The sequence below is a fragment of the Macrobrachium nipponense genome, chromosome 29, assembly GCF_015104395.2.
Source record: "Macrobrachium nipponense isolate FS-2020 chromosome 29, ASM1510439v2, whole genome shotgun sequence".
NCBI lineage: Eukaryota > Metazoa > Arthropoda > Malacostraca > Decapoda > Palaemonidae > Macrobrachium > Macrobrachium nipponense.
The window spans coordinates 70,855,994-70,873,420 of NC_061092.1; the positions used below are offsets into that span (position 1 = coordinate 70,855,994).

Consider the following 17,427-nt stretch of genomic DNA (forward strand, 5'->3'; position numbering starts at 1 on the left):
TGCTGATAACCAGTTATCAGCGCCATGAGCACCTTATGGCACCACTGTTAGGTATGTTATGGTGCCTTATGGCACTGATAATCGAAACTCGGACTGTTATGGCGCCATAAATTGCCGATTTTATGGCACTAAAAACTGGATCACCAATAACAGAGTCCACCGATAAACGGGGATTGCCTATATTAATAATTGTGGGGCATTTGTTTAGATGAAACTTCTAAATAATTTGCGCTTTTACTAAAAGCAATCAGAAATCATGAGAGTGCGCTGACCGTATGCTCACAAAAATGCCACTTCCTGGCATTCACACAAAATAATTACCTGTTCCACAGTTTAAACTAAAAATTTCAACTGGAACTTAAAAATAAGCACTTAACTTTCAAATTTAGACGTTCCCTTGAGCCTCACTAACGAAATCAGAGAATATAGGTGGTAAAATTACAAAGTGCTAGCTTTCATTACACACTTGACTAGACCATAGAGAGTAATGGCTTCTTGGTCTCTTACCAAGCCATATGTAAACAACATAACAGATGCACACATATGCAATGGTCACTTGTCCTTCTTGCAGGTTTGACTTAGGAAAACTGGGTTCAGCTGGCTGAGCACAAGGGAAAATGCCCTCTTATCTTTGAGTCCATTTACACTCCATCAACTGTTATAATGTTTATCAGTTTGACACAATACTCACCTACAAGAAGACCAGATAAAAGTGAATTCTTTGATATTAGTCTGGTCACTAGGGGTAGGCCATGGAAGGGTAACTTTTTGAGGACAAACAAGCGACTATGTTGGCAGCTTAGTTATCAGCAATCTGGTTTTATGGCGCTTGTCTAGTGACAACGATAAGTGAATTTGCTGCACCAATCCTCCCTTATCGGTTTTTTGTTTGTTTGTGAAGTGTTTTTACGTTGCATGGAACCAGTAGTTATTCAGCAACGGGACTGACGGCTTTACGTGACTTCTGAACCACGTTGAGAGTGAACTTCTATCACCAGAAATACACATCTCTGATGCCTCAGTGGAATGCCCGAGAATCAAACTTGTGGCCACAGAGGTGGCAGGCCAAGACCATACCGATCATGCCACTGAGGCGCTACCTATCCTCGGTTACTGGTGCAGATCCCGAGTCATCAGCAGCACCAATAAGCAAGGATCGGTGCTAATAACCATGGATCTGGGATATTATCAATTATTTTTGGTTATCCGTCAGGAATGGAAACCCTGCCGATAACCTGGGACTGCCTGTACGTACGTACTTCTAACCCTTTCATCCAATAAGACAGAGAGAGAGAAAGACAGCTGAACTAAGTACAGTCAATCCCTTGTATTCGCGTTCTTGAGATTCGTGGACTCACCTATTCATGGATTTTTCTTTGGACCATATCTACCCATTATTCACATGAAATTTGCCTATTTGTGGTTTTTTCTGACAATAAATATTGCGGACTCACACATTCGCAGATTTCTCTCAGGAACGTTTTCCCGCATTATTTGCGGAAAATTCGTGCATTCGCTGTATTTTTTTATGAGAAATATCCACAAATTCCTGGGTTTTTTTATAAATTTCATCCTAAAATGCACTTTTTGTGATAAAACTATTAAAAAACCAAGTATGAACATTTATAGTGGTTTTTCTTGAGTTTAAACTAACAAAATAGGCTCTTTTTAGTATTTTTATGGGGGTTTCAAACATTCTCGGATTCTAACTATTCACAGGGGGGTCTGGTACGCATCCCCTGCGAATACAGGGTGACCACTGTATTTTGATGTTAGTTTCATAATACATTTTTATGGTACAAAAATGATTTACTAATTTTTCAATAATACTGATTAATACTGTACTATTAGTAAGTTTAATAAGATTAAATGATAAATAAAAAATATTCTCTCTCTCTCTCTCTCTCTCTCTCTCTCTCTCTCTCTCTCTCTCTCTCTCTCTCTCTCTCTCTCTCTCTCTCTCATATTGAGATGAAAGAAATATTTTTATGCACATGCAATATGTATGTTAATTTTGTTTGCATGGTAAATAAATGATTTACTGATTTTCAGATGTTAATACTAATATTAATATTAATGTCAAGAAATTACTGAATTAATAAGATTTTAGTTCAATATAAATTCTGGCCTTCATCTTTTTCCAAAAGCTTTGGAGCGTGGGGGTTACACCCTGCGCTCCAAAGCTTTTGGAAAAAGATGGGGGCAAGAATTTATATTGAACTAAAGTCTTATTTATTCACAACAATTATTATTAATATTAACATCTGAAAATTAGTAAATCATTTATTTAGCATGCAAAAAAAATAAACAACATATTGCATGTAAATAAAGGTATAAGCCATGAAGGAAAGATAAACAACAGAGTTTCTGCAAGATCTTTCGACTCAATGTCCTTTACTTAGCAGACAAACTGACTTGCATAAGAAATTGAGAGTACAGGAAAGGTAGTATAAGTGACAGATAGGGATTATAAGGAGATTAGTATCTAGAAACCAACACACCTGGAGAATGAGTAACCTTTCCAAACAAGCATAAACATGGGTACAATTTAAGAACAAAAAGATTGAGTTCAACTGCTCATCTCTCATCTCAATAAGAGAGAGAGAGAGAGAGAGAGAGAGAGAGAGAGAGAGAGAGAGAGAGAGAGAGAGAGAGAGAGAGAGAGAGAGAGAATTATTATTTTTATATAATTTGCTGTTATTTAATCATATTAAACTTAGTACTAATATTTGAAAATTTTTACTGTAAACCATTATTTTATCATAAAATGTATAGCTCAACAAAAAAATCTGAGTTTTCCCATGAATAATTTATAGACAGGTTTCACAGATAATTCAACCTTTGGGTCTGCAAATCATAAGCCCACGAATCCGGGGGTTTAACTGTATATGTTCCACAGAAAAATCCACGAGTAGGTGAGTCTAAATATCTGGAACTGCACAAATGTATGCACACATTCATTCTTATGCATTATGAACTTGGAGTTTTACTTTCATATTTCTATAGTTTATGATATAGTAATTCATACTTCATTAAAGGATATGTACAGTATTGGTGAGAAAGAGAGGGAGAGACTATTCAAGCTGTCTCGTTCACGTTTTACAGTAATGGGGAAACATTGGGAATTCATAAGAAAAGTTATGAATTGTAACTAAATATTCAAATATGCATTGATAAAAATACATTTATTAATATTTTGCTATGTTTACATTAATATTAACACATATTTGAAAATTAGTAAATAACTTTGTAGCATAAAAATGTATTTAGTCATGAAAATAACATGAAAATACAGTAATCAATGAATACTACTGCTCTACGTAAAAATCTGCGAATTAGTGAATTTTCCGCAATATATTTGGAGATACATTCCACAGAAACATCTGCAACTAGCTGAAGCCACAAATGTTGAACTGCAGTGGATCCCTAAGCCTCCCACCTTGTCAAGGGGTTGGGATCGGGGGGCAGTAATTAATCAAGAGATTACTTTACTGTAAAAGGGAAAAAAGTCCGTGAAAATTTGAAGAATAGTGACCTTACCATTTTCAAAGACCCACAGCAAACTACATTAAGGGGGCTAGCTGGCTAATGCCATTATTTAAGGACAGGACTTTAATATTCATACCACTTGATAAGGTGACTTGGGACATCTCCAAACCACATATGAATTTCGTCTCTGACCTTCGGTTTTGTGACACCATGGCGATTTATCCCAAAAATAACCATTTTCAAATTCTATCCCCTCCCTTGATTTTTAATATTAAGAACTGGCATTACTACCATATATAGACCTGATGTAGACCTCCAATCAAATGAGGAGTTTTTTTTCTAAAAGTAATTTTTTTGCGAGACGTGAATTTTTCATTATGGTAAAGAAATAAACCCTATTATTCAGGAAAAAAATTTATAAAAAAATGGAAGAGACAAAAATTGGAAAAAAGGGCTTTATTTGATTGTTCTATAATGTCTTTCTGAGTTATATACCAAATTTCAGTGCTATAGCTTTAAAACTAAGTGAGAAGATAGATTTTGGTCAATAAGTATAGTTTTGAGATACGGGCGTTCAAAGTTTTCCTTTGTATTTTCATTCAATAAGTATAGTTTTGAGATACGGGTGTTCAAAGTTTTTCTTTGTATTTTCACAAAGACAATGTTAATAAATAATGATTATTATGAATGCATATTTCTGTTTTGGGTATTAATAAACCAAAACTATGTTATTTATCGTAATTTTATCATAAACGATGATCCCTTTGCTCATACATCGTAGCCTGGAGCACTGCGTCAGGCAAGACGGGGCACTCCTTCCTACGCAACTCTCTCTCTCTCTCTCCCTCACTAACTTGGCTTATTACAGCGAATTTTCTTCTTCTGTATGTTAGCGAGATGTTTTCCTTGTATTTTCCTCTTTAGCATGATGAAATTCTTGCCGAAACAAAGATAAACAGACTTAAAATCAAAAGAATGTCAGAGGTAAAACTCGAATGTATACGCTCTTTTTACAAAGACACGCTCTTTTTACAAAGACAATGTTAATATATCATGATTATTATGAATTTCATATTCCTTTTTAGGTATTAATAAACGAAAACTCAAAGCTATGTTATTTATCATAAATGAAGATCCCTTTGCTCAAAGACCGTAACCTGGGGTACTGCACGACATGTGCGTCAGGCAAAATGGGGGTGTTCCTAACTACGTAACCCTCCCTCTCTTTCTCTCTTCACTGACTGCGCTAATATCACGTATATTATAATATCCTGTAATCATATGTTAGCTAGATGTTTTGCTAGTCTTTTTCTCATTGGCATGATGAAATTCTTGCCGAAACAAAGATAAACATATGTAAAAGCAAGCGAATGTCAGAGGTGAAACTCGAACGTGTACACTACAAGAGGTTTCCCCTCGCACTGGAGGGTGGTAAACTGACTAGTTCCCTCCTGCCGCCTCATGGAATCTATATAGATGCCATTGCTCACAATTTCTTTGACAATAATTATCAAAATTTACAATTACAGAAGAGACATTGCATTTTCTTGTATGGATCAATGTTTTTGGCTTATTGAGTTACGTTTACTAATTACCCAGTAACTATGAAAGTAAGAGGAATTTTGACTAAATATTTCGTATACGTATTCTCCATTGCCATGAAGCTCCTTGAATTTTTTCATGACTGCATTTTTTGCCCTATACCCCCATATATAAAGGTTCTGGCCGGCACCCTTAAACCTGCAAAGCTATCCCAGTGAAACATATTCAGAAATGAAAGCAACATACTAGGAAAGTATATCCCCTTTTACTTACACAAATGATGAGGACCATCCCAAAAAAGTGAATAAGAATGAATTCTACATCAAAGAATGACTAAAAATAAGAAAGTCTTGGTAAGGTCTAAAGAACAAAAAGTCCTCCCTACACATGAAGATCCTGTTATAAAAAGAAAACGTAAATACACACAAAAATTTAAGAGAAAATGAAATAGAACTAGGTTAAAGCATTTCTCTGAATAGAAAACTAAATAATTCTGAGCAAAAGAGGTTGAAAAAGCTGTACAGTGAGCCCTCGCTACTTCGCGGTTCGACCATCGCGGATTCACGACTTCGCGGACTTTTTTCATTACGTATGTATATACTATTATAAAAGAAATATATCGCGGATTTTCCGGAAATTTCGAAAATAGCCGCGATATATGAAGACCCCAAATATTTCGTTAATTCCATTAATAATTAGTAATATCTGCTCTTACTGATGGTTCATTGCATTACATATGACATATAATTCAGTACAGAAAGAAATAAAACACGAAAAGAGAATGTGATCTTACGATAATTCAGTATACGTAGTAAAATTAAATTGAACATGAAACGCAAATCAGATGCAGTCTGACTTTGTCATATTTGAATGGTGTAAGGCTGCTGATGGCTACTACTACAAATGTAATGGATGTGCATCTTTTCCATGAATCTTTTGTATGTATACGTAGTACTACATCCAATAATATTGTTTGTTGCAAAAATCACATCTCGAATAAGCGTACGTATCTTACAACAAAACAAGCGTAAAATAGCGTACGTAAAGCATCTATAGTACCTTGTACATATTTGAATTTGTAACTACTACGTAGCATGTAAGACGGACTGTGATTGGTTCCAATGCTGATAGATGACGAATCAGCTCCCAAGTTTGTAATCTAGCCTGTAATTGGTGTTTTGACCGCTTCTCCGATCCACAGCAGCTTGGCTTGTCTCCGACCAGTAGCATCTTCTCGCGGCCACTTTGTTTGCCGCTCTCTCACCCGGTAGATGCTGCTACGTTACTGTGTAACTTTTACCTGTGCTGTGCGGGACTGTTTGAAGTTGAACTTTTTGTTGAACTTTCTGTTTAACCCCTGCAATGGCTCCCAAGCGTTCTGCTTCTGCTAAGGCTGGTAGTAAGCCTAAACGCCACCGAAAAATGATGACGATTGCTGAGAAGGTGACACTTCTCCATATGTTGAAAGAAGGCAGAAGTTACGCGGCCGCAGCCCGCCATTTTGGAGTGAACGAATCCACCGTTCGCTACATTAAGAAGGACGAGGTGAACATTAGAAAGACGGCTGCCATCACCTTTAGCAGGTCAGCGAAGCGAGTTGTTACTGCTCGTAATAAAACGATAGTCCGTATGGAAGGTCCTTTAGCAATCTGGATTGCCGACTGCCGGAAGAGGAACATAGCCTTGGATACGAACACCCTCCGAACCAAGGCTTTGAGTTTGTATGAGAATTTTGCGGCAAAGGAACCTCAAGACGACGATGGCGACCATGCTGAAGAAGACGAAGATCATGTACTAGATGAACCTCAAGCAGGGACATCCACCGATTCCCAGCCTCAGAAACAACGTTTTTCCGCCAGCAAAGGATGGTTCGCGAAGTTTCAGAAACGCTTCGGCCTGAAAAGCGTTTCCGTGCATGGCGAGGCTGCTTCCGCTGACACTACCGCTGCTGAAACTTAAGCGAATGAGACATTTAAGAATATTATCACTGAAGGTGGATACAAGCCCGAACAAGTGTTTAATATGGATGAGACCGGCTTGTTTTGGAAGAGAATGCCGTCGCGAACTTTCCTGTTCAAAGAAGAAGCCAAAGCCTCTGGCTTTAAAGCATTCAAAGATCGTGTTACCCTCGTGATGTGTGGCAATGCTGCTGGATGTTTGCTAAAGCCGGGGCTTATTTACAAATCGAAAAACCCTCGCGCTTTAAAAAATAAAAATAAGAATCTCCTTCCCGTGTACTGGATGCATAATCCAAAAGTATGGATTACGAAGATGCTGACCTCCAACTGGTTCCACCAGTGTTTTATCCCACAAGTCAGTAATATCTCTTAGAGAAGGGCTTGCCATTTAAGATCCTTCTCCTTATGGATAACGCTGGGGACAAGCAAAATGATCTGTTCGCATGAGGGCATTCAGTTGAGTTCCTGCCACCCAACACAACGTCATTAATTCAACCGATGGACCAGGGGGTTATCAGGGCGTTCAAGGCCCTCTACACGAAGAATACCTTGGCGGACCTCGTTGCGTGTGTGGATGCTGCCTAAGATGATGAGGATGAAACATTCAATTTGAAGGCGTACTGGCGGCAGTACACAATAGCCACGTGCCTGCAGAACATCCAGAAGGCACTGAAAGAAATGAAACCTGCTACTGTTAATGCGAGCTGGAAGAAGTTGTGGCCCCAGATTGTTTACGATGACAAGGGATTTACACCTGCTGAGATTCAACACTCTGCAGTACGGAAATCTGTGCAGTTGGCTGCGATAATTGGAGGTGACCGGTTTGGCGACATGACGACTGAAGACGTCGACGAGTTATTGGACTGCCATTCCCAGCCGCTAACTGACGCAGACCTCGAAGACTTGACAAAATCGGCCAGTGACGAAGACAGTGAAACACAGGAAGAGACCCAAGAAATTGTCGAAGAAATGGGCTCAACATTAGAACGGCTTGCCAAGCTCTGCAACCTTGCAAAGGAGTTGAAAGAATTGTCGCAAGAGTGGGACGAGGATATGGTTCGTTCTCTGCAATTCTGCAACAAAATCGATGAAGACATGACTCCCTACAGGATGCTCTTCGAGCGAAAAAAGAAGCAGCGGCAGCAACTTCCGATCACAATGTTCTTCCAGCCTCGCAAAAAAGAGCCAGTTCCTCCTGCTACTATGCCTTCGGAAGAAATTGAGAAGAAGTGTCCCAGGAAGAAGTTGAAGAGGTGTCCCAAGAAAAGACACCTCCGTCTGAAGAGACGTAAAATACTATCATTGGCTGCACAGTAGAAGACATCATCAGCTTCATCATCATCATTTCTACTGTGCAGCAAATTCATCGCCATCATCATTCAAGTTTTTCTTCAACTTCTTTCGTGGTGAGTACAGTAACAATCTTTATTTTTTTATACTTTAATATTCTAACATTTTAATATTTGTGCCTGTTTTAGTTTAGGGTACTGTAGTACATGCATTAAGTGTTCTGTACATTAAAGGGTGGTTTGTTAACAGTACTACGTAAAGGGAGGGTTTTAAAAGTCTGAATATACATGTTAAATAAATACGTAAATATGGTGTCCCTACTTCCCGGATTTTCAGCTATTGCGGCCGGGTTTGGAACCTATCTACCGCAATAAACGAGGGTTCACTGTACGTGATCAAGAGACTGCATGAATTTGCAATCAACAAAGAATAAATTTTCCATGCTCTGTATTTCTGTGATAGCCTGCTGGGCTGCTGCTACCATTGATTCACTGCTATTACGTCTCAATCCTTAGCAAGTAAGCCACACAAATCCATCTGCCTTGCTAAGGCCACAGTATATTTGAATAAAAAAGGTAAGAAACCACTGACAGTTGTGACTGATGTGGACAAATCCTTATACAAAGCTATAATGCTATCAGAAAATACCTTTTCTGATAATAATACAGCTTAAAACCTTAAGGGTAACACTCAACTAGCATTAGAGTGCTCTGCATCTCAGTAACCATTGTGCAAAATCCTAACACTGCATGGCTACTATATTCAAGTTTAGGATTTTTAACCAGTGGCTTTAGTTAAATTACCTTATAACAGTAACTCAAGTGACTATTTGCTCATTACAACTACCACTGAGTTCAAGCACTTTTGTTAGTGCCAGTGCTAACATTACTGTCACCAAATGGCATCGCTACACCATCAGTGTTGCTCTGATGTCCAGTTTTCCAAAGTTCATAACTTTAGAGTAAACCTTGATAACAAATTATTATGACTTAGCTGAATCAACATAAAAAACCAAATAAGAAAAATCTAATCTTGAAAGATTTCAGCTCGAAGGCTACACTCTACGGAACCAGTAAAATAACTGGAAAATAATGAATAAAGCCACTGCCAGGTTAGGTGTTGCCACCACAGACAGGATGAAACAAATGAGATTGTCTGTCTGCTAAGTCGTTCCAATATTCCGTTGATGGGTTGTCACCTTAACAATCTATAAATTTTGAATCTAAGCTGCCATTCGGATGATGGAAACTATAGCTATGTAATTACTTGGTAAGTTACTTATGTAAAATGAAAGAGATATGAAGAGGTTATATATACTAGTACATATAGTTTCTAGTAATGTTGGAACACAACATTACATGTACAACACTGCTTCCTATTTCTTCAATCTATTCAGTGTATTAAAGCCTTTTTAGACTGCAGCTTAAAAAGCAGTAACTTCATGTACATTTTAAATAAATGCATTACGCTACATAATACCATACCCGTTAAATGACACCTACCCAGTTTGCCATAGAGTTGTGCTAGCTCAGCAAAACGGATATCATAGCAAATGCCGATACCAACTTTACATTGGGGAAGATCAAATGTTGTCAGTTGGTTTCCAGAGGTCAAGCTGTCAGATTCACGAAATGTTATTCCACCAGGAACATCTATATCAAACAAGTGTATCTGCAAATAATAAAGCAAAATAAAACTTGGTTAAAATTTCCAAAACATTTCATTGAAACATGTCACTGCAATTATCCTTTTCTGAGCAATATTACACAGAACATAATACTGTACACAACTCATTTCTGAAAAGAGAAGACATACCAAAAGAGAAGTTTGTTAAATACATATGAAATATACACACATGATAAATTAAAAGCACTTGAAAATTATTCAAAAGGCTACAAGAAAAAGGTAATGATGATAATTTAAAAGTACCACTACTAATGCCTTTATAAACAGTACCATAATTTTGACTTCTCCCCCGAAAAAAATTTGCCAAAAAGCAGGTATTGACGTATGAAAACTTTTTCTGTGGCTACTGCGAGTCCTCAAAGGAACAAATCTCTTGGTCACTGCAGAGCTCCATAAGACAGACCAACCAATTTCCAAGAATTCTCTTACATTCAGTTTCAGCCAGAATAGTTCTTATTATCCTTTACATTCTATCATCATTGTTAGCACTAACAGAATATAAAGGACTCAAGACAAGAGGGGCTCTATCTCTTTTGTCTAAAGCAACTACCTGACCTGCCTCTCCCTTAATCTTACTTACACAGATGTAGCAACAGTGCATACATCAGCCATTTTCCTTATTATCTATTCTAGGTCTCAGCAAGACAAATTTTCACCCCAGTCCCATGCCTTTTCATCAGGAAAGTGGGTGGATTTGAGGACTCACAGATGCTACCAAAAATTGGTTTTCCCTACATCAAAACCTGTTTTTCCACAGTGTAGCTGCTGTTCATCCTCAAAGGAGGTTACAAAAGAATTGACAAGTGACAAAATGGCTTAGCTTCTAATAAATAAATTGCAACACCCCAGATAAAATTTTGGTCCAAGGTGAAGTCACAAGTTATCAACCATATTCTTTATTCCTGATACCCATTAGGGTTTGGCAATAAAGAACAGGAAGCAACATGTGAAACACATGAACCTATATATATTGAAGGATAATATCCCAGTTAATCAAGGTAATTGTGTAAATCGTGATACAAGCATGAAATTTTGCACAAAGGCCCACTAAACTATTTTATAAAATTTCAAACTCCTGGCCAAAAAAAATCCATCTTCAAAATGGCAGTTTTTGCAATGGAAGAAATCTGAAATATCGACTTCAAGTTATCTGGTAACGTTCTTTTGAATAAAACTGGTGAATTAATTGATGTACTTTCTTTCTAGAATGTCCAATAATCAATAATAAGTTAGTTTCTATAGTTTTGTACTGCGCATGCACAAAAAATAAGAATAAAAATACAATTTTCACCATTTAAACATTACTTTTTTGGTATTTCAACATGCATTTGAAACAAAACACATGAATGATAATTTTTCTTGTTGCCCCTACATTCAAATTTCATAATACAGGCAGTCCCCAGGTTACGACGGATTCGGCTTACGACATTCCGAGGTTAAGGCGCTTTTCAATTATATTCATCAAAATTATTTCTAGGGTTACGACGCCTAAAACATTGATCTGGCAGAAGAAATATGACACCAAAAATGCAAAATAATCAATATTTTATGGGGTTTTTTTATGAAAAATGCAATAAGAATCCAGTTTACATAGTTTTTAATGCACCCAAAGCATTAAAAGTAAGGTTTTCTTAGGATTTTTATGATATTCTGGCTTACAACGATTTTCGAGTTGCAACGCCTCTCAAGAACGGAAATCCCCATCGTAACCCAGGGACTGCCTGTAATATCAAATAGCATTTGCTCAAGCACAATAAAATAAGAGCAATTTACATGCACTACCAGAGCACACTGGAGTAAATCGTTGCCTATTGATAATCGGCAAGGGGTTCATTGTAAGCTCATTATGAATCTCCCAAATACTTTATGGTTTGCCCCTTTGTACAACCATAGAGTCGTAACTGAATTGACAGGGGGAGCTGACGCGGGATAGCCGAGCCAAGGAGGAATGGGCATACTACTTCTGGATGGTGTACAGATCACACAGGAGTTAAATTACAATGGATGAATGATCAGGCTGAGTGTACAAACGCCATTGTCGAACTCAGTCAAATCCCACACAAATAAAGTGCAGTTTCAGGTGGTAGAAGGATAAACCCTCGGCCTGTAAACACACTTATTTTAGCTGTATTGATAAGCAATTATTGTCTAGTAAAACAAGTTCCAATTGTGTATTTATTGTCCCTTTGTGTATAGATTATTTTGCACTCTTAGATTTTCATTTAAGCATGGCGAAAAGAATGCGCCTATCTTCAGTCTCAAGAGATAATTGGGAAACTAATTGTTTAAATGTTGTTTGTGTCAGGAAGACAGATGCATTGTTAACATCCTCCGTTAATGGGTACAAAATGTTATCAAGAAATGTTCCCAAATTTCACAAATTAAATAGTTTGCCTATTCCACTTGACCTTAGATGGCTAGTTGACAGCAATGGTATTGACAAAAAACTAACAGACAATGATGCTAAGTATCACCCAAGTTGTTGAATTAAATTTAACAACACAAAGTTAAAACATGCAGAAGAAAAAAATCATTCTAAGACTGAACTGAGGAGTGAAACTTCTGAATCTCCAAAATTTACTTGTCAGACAAGCAAGAAACCATCACACAAGAATGTTTATACATGTTTCTTCTATGACAAAGAGGCACCATTGTCATCTTTAAGAGAGGTAATGACCATGAAATTAAATGAAAGGTTAAAGAGTTGCGCAGAGACACTACAAGATAAAAGGTTGCTAGCTAAACTTAGTGCAGGTGATATAATTGCACAAAATATGAAATATCATTCTGGTTGTCTAGTTAGCTTGTATAACAAAGAAAGATCTTGCAAGGAAAAACAAGAAGATAAGTTCGATGAACATTTAACTGTAACTGTTGCCGAAAATATTGCTCTGGCCAAGCTAGTAAATTACATTTTTGAAACGGTGCGAAACAGTGAAGAGTCAAATGCTTTTAGACAAGCAGATCTTGTGAATATGTTCGAACAGCGGGTACAACAATTAAATGAGGAGTCATTTTCCATCTATCGTATTTGCCTAAAAGAAATGCTCTTGGCTAAGATTCCTGATCTACAAGCTTATACTAAAGGAAGTGATGTCCTTCTTTTCAAAAAGGATGTCGGTCCTACAATAGCATTGGGATGCAATTATGATGATACCCACAATATGGCAAGAACAGCTGAATTCGTAAGAGCACACATGAAGGAGCACAAGTTAAAATTTAATGGCACATTTGCAGCGGAACATGTACCGACTAGTGTTCCTAAATGTCTACTTGAACTAGTCAGAATGATTGAACACGGTCCTGATATAGTCACAACTAGAGAATGATGTGTGTAGATCAGATACTGCCATTACACAGCTCCTTATGTATAACTACCATGCAAAGGTGCCCAAGAAAGCTGAACAACAGCGACATTCTGTTGAACATGAAACTCCAATATGCATTTATATTAGGTTGCTCATTTATGCCAGAACCAGGAAGAAGCAGCTAAATGATACGTTTTTCCAGTATGGTTTATGCATTTCCTACCACTGAGTGCTAGAAATATCTACACAAATGGGGAAGGCAATGATTGATCGCTTCTTGTCGGAAGGTTTGGAGTGTCCCTCTGTTTTCAAAAAGGTATTTTCACAACCAGTGCTGTTGATAACATTGACCACAATGCAAGTTCTACAACTGCGAAGTCATCATTTCATGGAACTGGGATTTCTATTTTTCAACATCCTTCATCTGACTTTAGGGGAGAAGAATGGGGAAACTTGACTTTAGGGAGTAGAAAAAATACCAAACAGATACCATCTCTCCCAGATGCATTCACAAGTGTTAAACCTGCCTTTCTGAAGACAAAGCCATAGCCTCTGAATACACCTGTAATGACAATGTAGGTACAAGATGATATATATCTCGAAGATAGCGTCAAAGATGAATACGAATGGCTTAACTTTGTTCATTTAACCAATGAAGAACTTGATAATGAAAACGCCTCGTGGTCATCATTTCACTCCTCTAAAAAGCATGGTCCATCTGTTGAGATAAGTGTAACTTCCCTTTTACCTTTGTTCCAAGAAACAGCCCATTCTGTTGCCATGATTAAACACACTATGGACAAAGTAAAAGAAATTACAGTGGTACCTCGAGATACGACAGGCTCAACTTACGAAAAACTCAAGATACAAAAGCAAATACGAAAAATTTTACGGCTCTACATATGAAAATTGCTCAAGATACGAAAGGTTGCTGCTGTAAAGTCCGAGATTCACCCGGACCACCGATAACAATTTTGAAACTCGCGCGCTGCCAACTGAGTAGACTCACCACCATCCTCCTACTCTCCCATTGGTTCCTGATGCTAGTCACCACCATGAGATCCTTCTCTCCTATTGGTCAGCATCCCTCCCATCATGCATCTACTATGTAGCGGCATTCTTCTTCAGCCATTGCTTCTCACCAGTGTTATCGTACGCACGCGGAATTCATTCGTTCACATATACGATTTTGTTTGTTACCGTAAATTCGTGTTAGTAATTTCGTTGTGCTACTTTATCATGTTGTGTGAGAACCTAATTAGTATACTACATAACTTAATTACGTACAGTAAAGTCATGGGTCCCAAGAAAGTTGCTGAAGTTCACAGAAAGAAGAGAATGCTTTCTATGCAGACAAAATTGGAGATAATAAAAAAGTATGAAGCTGGCTTGCGGTTGCGTGTGATTGCTAAGGAATACGGAAGAAATCCGTCGACGATAGGCACCATCCTCAAGCAGAAGGAAGCCATCAAAGCAGCTACACCTTCCAAGGGCGTGACTATTTTGTCCAACAAGAGGAGCCATGTGCATGATGAAATGGAGAGGCTGCTTCTTCTATGGATTGAGGAAAAAGAAACCGATGGCGTTACAATAACTGAGACGGCAATCTGCCAGAAGCCCAGCGCTATTTTCGGCGATTTGATTGCCCCAGCCAAAGACGGCAGAGGAGAGGGGACATCGACGGCAACCCCAGAGTTCAAGGCTTCTCATGGGTGGTTCGAAAAATTCCGTAAACGGACTGGCATCCATTCAGTGGTGAAGAAATATAAATTTTGTAAGATACTTAAAGTATAAAAAAGTAAAAAAAAAATGTAAAAATAAAAAAAATAAAAAAGAAAAAAAATAAATTTAATTTTAAGTTTTTTGTAAAGTTAAGTGTTACAGTTTTGTTAATGTGTTTTGTAAAGTTTAGTTTGTTTTTCTGACATTTTTTATGTGTTTCGTAAAGTTAAGTGTACGTATCTGCCGTTTGTCCTCCTCCTCTGTCGCCACTTTCGGAGATAGCCTCACTCGAAAGGTAAGCGTCCACATTTTACTACATACGTACGTATGTACGTACAGTATTTCTTGTATACCATGTACACTAATACACTTTATTTACATGTACTATGTAGTACATATTAGCAGTACGTATTAAGTTAGGTATTAAATGGTCCAAATTGTTGTAGTATTTCATTGTTTAGAGGTCAATTAGCTTTATTATGAAATTTACTGGGGTGATTTTGGAGAGCTTGGAACGGATTAGCCATTTTACATGTAAAATGCGGTTCAAGATACGAAAAACTCATGATACAAAGGGCGCCTCGAAACGGATTAATTTCGTATCTTGAGGTACTACTGTACAGGTTTCCTTAATCCTGGACAAACAGCTGTTATTACGGCAGATCAGCCACTTTTTGTTTTAGCAAAGCAAATTCAGTGGGAATGGCCCAACCTGCATGGAGAGGACAAATTTGTTGTTATGTTTGGTGGTTTGCATATCGAAATGGCCTGTTTCAGAATTCTTGGAGATAGCCTTTGTGACAGCAGTTGGACAGATGCCCTAATTGAGGCTGATATGGCAACACCAGGAACTGCTGATTCCTTCCTTGCTTGTTCTAACATACCTAGAACAAGACATTCCCACCAAGTCACTGCATGTGCTTTTTTTGAACTTTTGATGTCAGCATATGAAATCACAAATGAAAGTAACATAAGTGATAAGTCAATCACATTTGATGATCTTATTGATTGGTGCAAAAGCAGAGAGGCTTCTTGTCCCCAGTTTAATATCTGGTGTTCTGTTTTGAATTTGGAACTTTTAGTACTGTCTTGTACACATTCATTTCTTTGGAGTAGTTCAAAGGCTTGTTAAGACTTTCAATGATTTTGGAAATCCATTTCTAGAAGAATCCTCTGATCTTTACAAACTTGATTCAAAAGATATTGTGAGTTCGGAGGTTGCAAAACTCGACACCTTAAAGGATATTGGGCTAAAGCACTACAACGAATTTCTACAAAGAATTACAAAAGAGGGATAACCTGATTTCTACAATCCAATAAAAAAAAGAACAAAACAAAGCTGCAAAACAAAGCCAATAGCACAGGACCTTCAAAAGGAGATAAAAAATCTGAAAAATGATTGTAATCGGTTTTCAAGGCTCTTCATTTCTTGCCAGAGCAGACAATACGACATAGAAGATTTCTTCAGCCATGAAAACCAAAACACTCCACCCTCATTGTCACAAGGTGGATGTTTATACACAGATGTCAAATCACAGCTGATGGATGTATTTGAGACAAACGTTGAGAACCCAGCAAGTGATCCAGTGTCTGACGCACTAGTTATTGATGACAGTTATGGTAAATTCAAAACCACCTCAGGAATCAAAAACATTTAATAACTACGCCCATGATATTATTTTACCACACATTGCTTCTTGCTTAAATAAGTATCCAAGGGTAGACGTTGTATTCCCATGTGTATAGAAAAGACAGTCTTAAGGCTAGCACCAGGGAAAAGAGGAATTCCGGAGTCAGATGAAAAGTGGTTGGAACTACTAAAACACCAAAAGTTTGAAGTAGTTTTTTAAGGGACAACGACAACAAAACTGAGTTGTTCGCATTCCTTGGTGAGTTGATCATGACCACTGAGACTGACAAACAAATATTTGTAACCCTAAGGGGAAAATGTCCTTACAAATAAGATTTCAGACATAACCCAGCTGTATCTGTGCAACCATGAAGAGGCTGACACTTGAATGTTTGTTCATATCCAGCATGTATGCTGGACATGAACGATGTAAGGACACTTCCATGTACATTACAGATACCTTCCATGTACAGTACAGATACCGACGTTGTAGTTTTGGGAATTTCCTATTCGAAAAGCTTGGACTTGATAGAATGTGGATAGGTTTTGGTCGAAGTAAGGATTACCAATGGCTTCCTATACATGATATTGCAGCATATCGGCGTTGCCATTTTTTCACGCTTTTACTGGTTGCGATATTGTCTCAGTATTTCAAGGAAGAGGTAAAAAATCAGCATAACAGACATGGGAGGTATTTCCAGATGCTTCCGAGGTATTCATTCGCCTTGGTACATTACCAGATTTAATTTTAGAGTCTGACATAGAAATCCTTGAAGCTTTTGTGCATAATGTACGACAGGGC

At 37.7% G+C, this 17,427-nt stretch overlaps 1 protein-coding gene across 1 annotated transcript in view; it reads right to left on the reverse strand.

The window, feature by feature from the left end:
- LOC135206282 (omega-amidase NIT2-like) overlaps nt 1–17,427 on the reverse strand; it is a 144,097-nt gene that overhangs the window by 74,044 nt on the left and 52,626 nt on the right. The window contains exon 5 of the mRNA XM_064237702.1: nt 9,782–9,950. Within this exon, the coding sequence (XP_064093772.1) occupies nt 9,782–9,950 (169 nt within the window). The remainder of the gene's footprint in view (nt 1–9,781; nt 9,951–17,427) is intronic.